Here is a 10366-nt window from a genome sequence, read left to right on the forward strand (position 1 = left end):
TATAACTCCTTTTAGGAGAAGGCTGTCACCCATCTTTATAGAAAAGAACATCTGGTAGATTCTAATGACTAATATTTCAATTAGTAGCTCAACCTGTGATACATTGAACCCCAAGGACTCCTTGGTATAATGTACACATAATGCTTTAAAATAGCTGTTTGTCATACTGCCAATGTATTAGGTGAGAGACTCTGAAAATCAGTAAGTAAATAGGAGAGAAAACAGAGAAAGGGAAGAGAGAAAAAAAATGAGATTGACCCTTTGTTTCCTATTCCAGTAACTAAAGTTTAGTTTATCTAAAAACTGTCTGATAAAGCTGTGTTTTAACAATTCAACCCAGAAACCTTGATGAAAGACCACAGGAAATATTTGTTCTACCAAATATTATATCTCTATTCTAATTTTTTTCCAGCTAAGCTGTTTCCTTACTTTAAAAAATATTTTTAGCTAAAAAAGGGAAGATGACCTCTCCCTTCTTCCAGTGAAAAAACACACAACTATAAACACACAAATACACATTTATACTTAGAAAGATATCTAAGTAAGTTCTAAGGAAACATACTTTCAACGTTAAAATGAGAATGCTAAGACTAAATTTAACATATTTTTACATATAGATTGTTGCTTTTTTTATGTTATTCTGTATCAGATCTATGACCTTATGAATTACTGACTCACAGTGATCCTATAACAGAAATAGTACTGCCCAAAGAGTATTTAAGGCTGTAATCTTTATGAAAGGAACTCTTGTGGTTTAGTGGCAAGAAGCTGCACTGCAATCCCAAAGGCCTGTGTTTCAAGGCCCCCAGCTGCTCTGTGGAAGAAGGACTCTATTCCCATGTGAATAATTGCTCTGAAAACCTGCCAGAGGGTCAATTGAGTCTGTTCTAACTCTACAGTCATAAGGTTCTATGAGTCATAAGGTTCATAAGGTGCTATGAGTCATAGATTTGATACACAATAACATAAAAAACAGCAACAACGATAACAACACATTACCTCATTTTTTTATCCTATGGGAATGTTGTGAGCTCTGACTATTCAGTCAGCATCTAAGTTCTAAAATATTTCATTACCAAAAGGTCTTACATATACTAGTTATATTCTTTTCACTAATTCATTAGGCTTACCCTTTTCAAACTACAGGACTTGTCTGTCAGGTTTCTGTGCTGAGATGGCTTGTGGTTGTTGTGATGTTGAAAGTTGTGCCACCAAAGTGTCAAATGGAAGAAAGGACATCCATAGTGGACAAGCTTTAGTAGCTCTCCTAGATTAAGACTGTGTAGGACACAAGATTGGCCATTCAGTTCTTAAGTATCATGTCTCTGAAAACCCTATAAACAATACAGCAATGACATCTAACAACAATCTTTTTAAAACTACATCTTAAATATGTCTTTTCCTCATTTGTTTGATAGAAATATGGACATGTGGGATCAGTTAACCAATCGACAAGAAGAAGCTGATAGTGGCTCAGATTCTGTGAAATTTGATGCTCGCTCCATGACAACATTAATTTCTCAGAGTAAGTAGAAAAGAGTGTGTGGTGTCCAAGGGGATTATTCTTAGTTATTGACAGCAGGCAACATTACAATCTTCAGACTTAGATTTAATAGATCATTTTTGTCATGTGCCATTGACTCATAAATTACTTATGTCTGACCTTTCAGCATATTTTCGGAGGCTGTAACCACACAAGAGGAAATATCTCATTTTTCTCCAGCATGAACAGCTGATGGGTTCAAACCTTCCACCTTCGAGTTAAGGGGCTCTGGGTTTGGCGGCTTAGTGGAAAGATGCAAAGGCAAATGGTTTAAATTTATCAGCTACTCGGGGGAAGAAAAATGGGCAGTCTCCTCCTATAACATTTATTGCTTCTGAAAACTTACGGGAGGGTCAACTATGAGTCAGTTCCAACTCAATGGCACTTAACAACACAACAGCAAAAAACTTTGGGTAGGCAGCACTATAGTCCTTACCACTAGGCCATCAATGTCTCCTAGTTTAATGTGTATGGATTTAAAAGTAATAGTTATCTGATAAATATATCTACTACTCTTTTGAGGCAGAATAGGAAATAAGGCTAAGTCTAAGTAAAAACACATTGTATTGGATTAAATTGCTTGGAAACGATTAATATTTTTGAGTCCCCAGCCTCAATACTAGGTCATAGATATGGCTATGGTCCTATTCAGATAATATTTGAAAAGTACCGTTGATAGTTATTGAAACACATGTTTGTGTAGGTTATAGCAGGAAATCAATAGAATCATTGCTCGGCTGTAGTTGGACATGCTTGTTTAGGAAGGCAGGACAAAGGATTTTTATAAACAAAGCCACAAAGTCATGAAGAACAAATACTGTTTGCCACAGTAATAGATGGGAAAGGAGTTTCTGTGACATTTCAGTGAGAGAAAGCAGCATATGCAACTTTAAAAGATCACGAGTAAGCTGTTACCAAGGTAAACCAGGATGGAGGTCATTCTAAAGCAAAGTGGACCTCTATACCAATAAGCGAAGTGGGGGACATTGGTGGCCTAATGGTAAGGAGTTGTTCTGTGCTGCTGGCCAAAAATCTGTGGTTATAAAGCATCTAAAACAGATACTCTTTTGTTGTTGTTGTTGTTGTTATGTGCCGTCGAGTCGTTTGCGACTCATAGCGACCCCATGTACAACAGCCCTAAACCCTGCTCTATCCTGTGCCAATCGCACTACCTCTGACACACCCATCCCGATTACCCCAGTCACTGAATCAGTCCACCTCATAGAGGGTCTTCCCCTCCTGCGCCGTCCCTCTACTCTACCCAGCATGATGTTCCTTTCCAAAAATATCTCTCTTCTTACAACATGTCCAAAGTACGTCAGATGAAGCCCCAGAATCCTTGCCTCCAAGTAGTAGCCTAGTTTAACCCTCTCAAGGATGAATCTGTTTGTTTTCTTGGCAGTCCATGGTACATTCAATACTCTTCTCCAGCACCACAGCTCAAAGGTGTCAATTCTCCTTTTGTCTTCCCTAGTCATTGTCCAGCTCTCTGATGCATAACAGGTGATTGCAAAGACCAGGGCCTGTATCAGGCACACCTTAGTCTCCAGAGAGACACCGTTGCTCATGAGTACTTTAGAGAGGTCCCTGATAAAATGAGATTGAGAAGGTAGAACAGAGGCACTGAGGACAGAGAAAGGGCAACCAAAAGTTTGGCCGTTATTTTTTTAAAAAATTCTATTTTTCTTATAGTGTGTTCTTTTACTTTTCTATTTTTTTTTGTCTGTTTACTTTTCTCCTTTTTCACCACCCTCTTATCCTCTGCCACTTCTACTCTTTATCTTTTTATTGCCTTTTAGTCCCTCGTACAACATTAATGAACAGTATCTATATTTTTATTCCGGAATTTGTAACCTGAAATAAAATTTTGCTTTTTTTTTTTTTTTCGTTCTTTTTAATTGGACAAGAAAAACAAAAACTACAAGAAACGATTTTTTGAATCGATGTTTTACTCATCTGGTTATAGAAAGGTCTTCCTTAGGAACTAAGTTAATAGTCTATACTGATCTATTTCTGCCACAATTTAGTATCCCATTCATAATATAACCACTTTTGTACAGATATATATCATACTGAAAGTTTATTGCTATGAATACATCCTGAAATATGTAGAAGATGGACTTCAGGTATCCATCCCAAAGTTTCGTTAAAATGGGAATTTTTACAAAATTCAGTTAGCACATTACTTGAAGGTTTTATCTTAGCCAAAAATTATGCTACTAAGACAAAGGTAGGTAATTTTAATCTGTGACACTCAAGTCTGGTTGTAATTTTTTGGGGGCAAACATTCTTCTAAGTGGTATAGCACTGTCCATTTGTTGTATAGAGGTAACTCGTGATTGCTGTGATGCAAAATACTGTGACACTGATGTGTCAAGTGTGATAATGGTTACCTATGGTGGACAGTATTTGGTGGAGCATCCCGATTAAACAAATTTAGAAACAGGAATGGCATCCACTTCCAAAATAGCTTGCTTCTGGAAACTCTATGAACTTGGAAAAATGATGACAGTTATACAAGTGTTCAGATCTTCTATTCATAAGGTCACTATGAGTCATCTGCGACTCAGTGGCACCTAACAGCAACAACAACAATCTCTCCTTGCTAATGCAAAGTTAAGTGGTTTGAATCCATTAGCTGTTCTGTGGCAGAAAGATGGGCAATCTCCTCTGTTGCGATTTGCTGTCTATGAACACCCACTGGAGAGTCTACTATAGATGGATTCAAACTTGATGATACACAATGACAACAAATTTATCTTAAATTAGGGAGTTCTGGTGGCCTAGTTAGTTAGGAGATGTACTGACAACACAAAAGTATTCTGTTCAAATCTACCAGCTGCTTCACAGAAGAAAGATGAATAATCTCTATTTAATATGTGATTTTAACAAAAGTTTACAGAAAAGTTGTATTTTCATTTATTCATTGTTGCACATTTCCCTCCCTACCCCCCATAGTTTGCTTTTTAAAAAAATTGTTCATTATAGTACATTTCTCTCCCCCTCCCCTTAGTCCACTTTGCTATGCACTTTTTACTCTGGACTCTTGTCATACAAATAATATCTAATCATATATTCTCTTTAAATACATCTTTCCTTCATCAGTTCTAATGTAGTGTTCATTATTTATCCCTTCTTTTCTGTGTTCACCTATCCCCATGTCAGTCCTGTTTTATAACAGTGGAGTTATGTAAACTGTCCTTTTGTGACTGAGGTATTTTACTCAACATAATGTCCTCCAGAGTCACCCATGTTGTGTAATATTTAATGAGTTCCTTGTTTTTGTGTGAATATACTATAGGTTTTCTATCCATTCATTTGCTGATGGCACATGGGTTGCTTCCATCACTTTGCTATTGTGAATAATCAGAAATCTTTTTTAAGCAATTTATAGCCTTTAAAAACCTGCTGGATGGTCAGCTATGAGTTAGTTCTGACTCTGAAAATAAATTTCACTAAAAAAAATAAATTTCACTTTGAATTTTAAGTTGTTCTACTGTAGTTCTATGCATCAGAGAGTTGGACAATGACCAGGGAGGATAGAAGGAGAATTGATGCTTTTGAGCTTTGGTGTTGGAGAAGAGTGTTGAGGGTACCATAGACTGCTAAGAAAACAAACAGATTCAACCTGAAGAGGGTTAAACAAGGCTACTCCTTGGAGGCAAGGATTCTGGGGCTTCATCTGACATACTTTGGCCATGTTATAAGGAGGGACAGGTCCTTGGAGAAGGACATCATGCTTGGGAGGGTGGAGGGCGGGCTCAGGAGGGGAAGACCCTCTATGAGGTGGATTTATTCGGTAACTGGGGCAATTGGGATGAGTGTGTTGGAGACAATGAGATTGGCACAGGACAGAGCATAGTTTAGAGCTGTGAGTCGCAAATGACTCGACAGCACATAACAACAACACGGTACTTCTTATTTTGTGTCATCAAGTAGAAATTGACTCATAGTTGACCCTCTCATGTGTTTTTAGAGACCGTAAACCACACAAGAGGAGATTGTCCATTTTCCTCCCGAGGGACAGCTAGTGGATTTGAATCACTTGATTCTAGGTTAGCAATGCAATTATTTACCCTACTACAAAAATTAACATTTTCTAACAATAAGTTGGACTTTTGTTTTCAGATCCTAAAAATGGTCCTGCTCTTCAAGAGAAAATGAAGTCTTTCAAAGCTGCACTGATTGTTCTTTATCTCCTTGTGTTTATGCTTCTCATTCCTGTCATCGGAATAGTGGCAGGTACAATATTCTTAAACTTAGCAACTCACTTTTAATAATTTACTGCAGACGTAAACTTTAGGCTCTCTTTTGCATACGGTAGATTCATAAGGAAAACTTGATGCAGAAAAACATGTTTCTCAAATTTATTAAATAAAAAATTTCTGAAAATTTACCAAGTTAAAAAGTTAGATTTTTCAACAAGCAAGATATATCCAAACATCTTTTTTTTTCTAGCGCTAAAAATATGAAAGAAACTGTATTGGCATTAGGCAGGTGTTGTGTATAGATGAATATACATACATTTATCTCTGTAGTATGCAAAGACATAAAAGTGGGACAAGTTCTAGTATACACATATGATTTAGCTTATCTTAGAAGTAAAATAGCTTAATTAAAATATCTATCAAAACTAAATCCTTAAACATCTATGTTTGATACCAATTCAACTGCTTTTTCTATTTAATATTATAATGTTGTCAAATCTTAAATTATTACTACATAACTATTTGAAGAAGAACTGTACGAGGAAATATTGTCAATTACTCTTTTTTAATTAATAAGACTTGATAACAAGTAATTATCTTAATTTTGTATTATCATTCAAGACATCTTTATTAATTGTGAATTTAATCTTTTACCAAATTATTATATTCCTGTTACTAAAGACACATAACAAAGAAAGGTTTTACTTTTAGTCATCAGTGTGGTTTTAAAACACTGAAGTGATTGTTATTATTGTTGAAATTTAACATTTGAGTTTCTACATCCTTAATAAAAATCATAATTTTCCTCATCTGAAAATATATATTTTTGTTGTAAACTATAAAGTTGGAACAGACCCATAGCAGACCACCAGTGGATTTCTCAGAGGCAGTTAAGTGATGAGATTGCTCATTCTTCTCCCACAAAGTAGTTGGTGGCCTTGAACCATGTGCCTTGGGATTTCAGTAGATTCTTGCTCCTTGATTGTTGTTGTTGTTATTAAGTGCTGTTGAGTTCTTGACAGAAGTGTTAAAATTCACGTCACTGCAAAAACAAATTGAGACAACACAATTTGTAGATAATAATGATTTTTTTTTCATTAATGTAGCTCAATGTCATTTACTACCATTGAGTCAGAACTGACGCATACCTGGGCTCCCAGTGCATTTTTGAGTCTGTGAATAATATGGGATGACATTGTCCATCTTTCTTCCAAGGAGTAGCTGGTGGTGTCAAACTTCCTGAGAGGTGTGGTCTTTGGGTTACTAGCACAATAAATGACGTATGGTCTAGGCCACTAGGACTCCCATAAATGTCTATTTTAATGGATAATTATATCAGTCGTGATACTTGAGGGACTTCTGATATTCTAGTGGTAAGGTGCTGCTCTACAATCCCAAATCCACCATCTTCTCTGCAGGAGAATGATGGGTAATCTCCTCCTGTGTGGTTACACAGGCTCTGAAAACCCACTGGAGGTCAACTATTACTAACTAGTATACAAGAGCAGTGATACTTGAGGGAGCTGTAGTGGCCTAGTAGTAAGAAGCTATGCTGCAATCATGTAGGTGTGTGGTTTGAATCTACCAGCTGCTTCCTGTGAGAAGGATGTGTAATCTCCTCCGGTGTGATTAACCGTCTCTGGAAACATGCTGGAGGGTAACTCTGGGTCAGTTCTGACTCCACAGCACACAAAAACGCTGATACTTCTTTGGTTTTTCCCATGACTCTCTTTGTTGTTTCCTCCTTAATTCTATTTTCATTTTGCTTCTCATTTTACTATAAGAGATTTGATAATCACAATATAATTAACAACTAATGAATGTAATTAACTCAAAATAGTAAGCTAAAAATATACTTAAAGTTAACTGTAAGGAATTAGACAATTTAACAGCAAAAAATATCCCCTAAAGTCCTATTTACTCTTAGCAGTGGGTCATCAAGTTCATAGTAAGTGTTCTAGAAATGATTGAAGACATAATCTGGATAACTTATATTAACATTTCCAAATATATAAAAGAAATGGAACATTTTACTTAGGTTCAGTTTGATGGCTCTTTGGAGAGTCTAGTTTAAACTAGGGACAAATTTGAAGATTTCTTCAGAGGTGTGAAGACTTTTTTTTTAAAACTAAAATGTAATCAGCCAATTAAAAAAATACTACCTGAAAACATAGTTGTTATAATTTTGTCTAGGAAAGGAAAAATATGTAAAGATAAATGCCTATTATTGACCACTTAAAAATAACAAAAGCAAAACCTAAATTAAAAAAAGTTTAAAAAAAAAAACAAACAGCAAAAACCAAAAAAGCCAATTCAAAACCAACTACTATGTCTGATATTAAATTATTCATTTATAATGGGTTAAATATATTATACTTTGAAAGGCATTTTCTTGTTGAGAATTATTGGTTCTACATTTGTCAGTCATTATGAAGCTCTGGTGGCTTAGAGGTAAGGAGCTGCACTGCCAACCTGAAGGCATGTGGTTCAAATCCAACAGCTGCTCCGCAGAAGAAAGATGAGCAACCACTTTCTGTTCAATTAATGGTCTCTGAAAATCTATGAGTAGGTTCAGACTTGATGGCATTTAACAACCACACCATCCAAGCAGAACCAACCTCAGCCTCAGATAGAATAACTTCTAATAAAAATAAAAGCTTAAATTCATTGCTGTTGAGTTGGTACTGGCTTGTAGTTAACCCTTCATTGGTTTTCTCAGGCTGTACATCACAGGAGAGGAGACTGTCCATTTTACTTCCGAAGAGCTGCTGGTCTGTTCATTTGGGGATGTGACTTTCTAATATATCTATCATTATTATTTATCCTCAAAAAATAATTGAGACTTTTAAGTAAATTAAAAATCCTTGGGCTATTAAAAAGACTACCAAGTCAATACACTTATACTAATATTGAGAGTGATTCATTTGAAATAATTTTGTTTCCAACAACTATAGAAAACCTAAACTATGGCCCTCACAGGTAGCCTGAGTCATACTGACCTTCTATTGCATTTCTAAGGCCGTATATCTTTATGGGTGAAAGTTGTCTATCTTTCTTCAGTGGAGTGGCTGATCGTGGTGGATTCAAATTGTTGAACTTTTAGTAAAAACCCAACAGGATATGCATTACTCCACTGAGACTCTACAAAAAGATAGTATGTTTTGAGAAGCTAAAATTTTTTTAATCGTTTAAATTCACACACAATCACACAAATTCACCAGTAGTACTGAAATCACGTGTATTCTAAATGAATGAATGATAAGCACTTGACTTACTATTTTCATCTTAATAAGTTATAACTTGTAATATTTTTCCATGGTTAAAATGTAATACATCTCTCCATTTGATATAAAACTATTTATAAAGGTAGATAAAATGTGTCTTCAAATGATAGAAATTCAAATTTTTATATGAAATAAAATGTACAGAAAAACTGTTCAAATTTAAGTTCCTTGTATATTGCAATGTATTGTCTTAATTACAAAGTGTATTCCATATCCTTTCTTTTCTTAAAACAACTAACTACTTGATGTCTTTCACAGTAAAACATATATATATATATATATATATATATATAAATTGTTACTGAAATATTGAAGATGCTTCAGCTCAAAACAATATAAAAAATTTTAGGACAAAATACTGTCAGCATGAAAGAATAGATATTAAAGAGGTGAATACAAATTAGCCCCCTTTTGATGTTTTTGCACAGTCCTTCAAAACTGGTTATTTGGAAATAAAAAAAAAACCTCACTAAATCAATTTCTCCTATAGTAATGAAAGAAATGGATGGATCAAAATATGATCTCTTATTTTTCTCACCTTCCTTATGATAAAGAATTAAATAGCTTTAAAGAAAGGGAGAGTTTAATTTCTTTTCACTCAGGGTCTGAGGAAGCAAGCAATGCTGTGTTTATAAACCCATAAGCAAAATGTATCCTTTGCCATCAAGTCATATTGGACATGGTGCTAAAGGTCCTTGATTACATGACTTTTCAACAACCTAACTTCTCTTTTGCTATGCTGTGAAAAATATTTGCTGTCCTCATAGAAAAGATGATTAATTTTACCAATGAAGTGAAAATTGTGTGAGTTAGTGGTTAGACTAATATGAATAGGAAAATAAAGCACAGAAACTATTAGCCCAGAACAGTTAATATTTAAAAATCCCATTGTGGTGGAGTCAATTTCAACTCATGGCAGTTCTCTAAACAGAACTCTCCCCATAAGTTTCCAAGGCTGTAAACTTCAACTGAAGCCGACTGTCTTGATTTTTTTGCCCCTGAGTGCGTAGTAGATTCCAATCACCTGCCTTTGGTCATCTGTTCACTGTGTCACTAGAGCTGCAGAGCATACATTTGGGCTGCTTAGAGGTCAGACTTTTAATCTCTATCAAGGTTCATATCCTTGAATTAGGTTTTTCCCCCCCACATAATTGTTTTATGTAGCTTAAAGATGCTTAAATCGGTGTCTCCTTTGCCATTCCCTATCACTCCTCCCTGAGAGAGACTTCACCCTGATTCATAAAGAAAAGGGGATGGCGTATTCTCTTAGCTACTTCCTGCTGAAAAGGGACGCTGTGGGTTTCAGGGTGAAGATCTTCTCTCACTACTCT

The 10366-nt window shown here is 35.5% G+C and overlaps 1 protein-coding gene across 1 annotated transcript in view; it reads left to right on the top strand.

Moving 5' to 3' along the window:
* The first annotated feature begins 1422 nt into the window (after nucleotides 1-1422).
* Nucleotides 1423-10366, top strand: part of MSR1 (macrophage scavenger receptor 1) — a 137911-nt gene continuing 128967 nt past the window's right edge. Inside the window, exons 1-2 of the mRNA XM_006893569.1 lie at nucleotides 1423-1525; nucleotides 5672-5785. Coding sequence (XP_006893631.1) covers nucleotides 1423-1525; nucleotides 5672-5785 — 217 coding nt within the window. The remainder of the gene's footprint in view (nucleotides 1526-5671; nucleotides 5786-10366) is intronic.

Source organism: Elephantulus edwardii, unplaced genomic scaffold (genome assembly GCF_000299155.1).
Source record: "Elephantulus edwardii isolate Elephantulus edwardi_28Jun2011 unplaced genomic scaffold, EleEdw1.0 scaffold00128, whole genome shotgun sequence".
NCBI classification, from domain to species: Eukaryota; Metazoa; Chordata; class Mammalia; order Macroscelidea; family Macroscelididae; genus Elephantulus; species Elephantulus edwardii.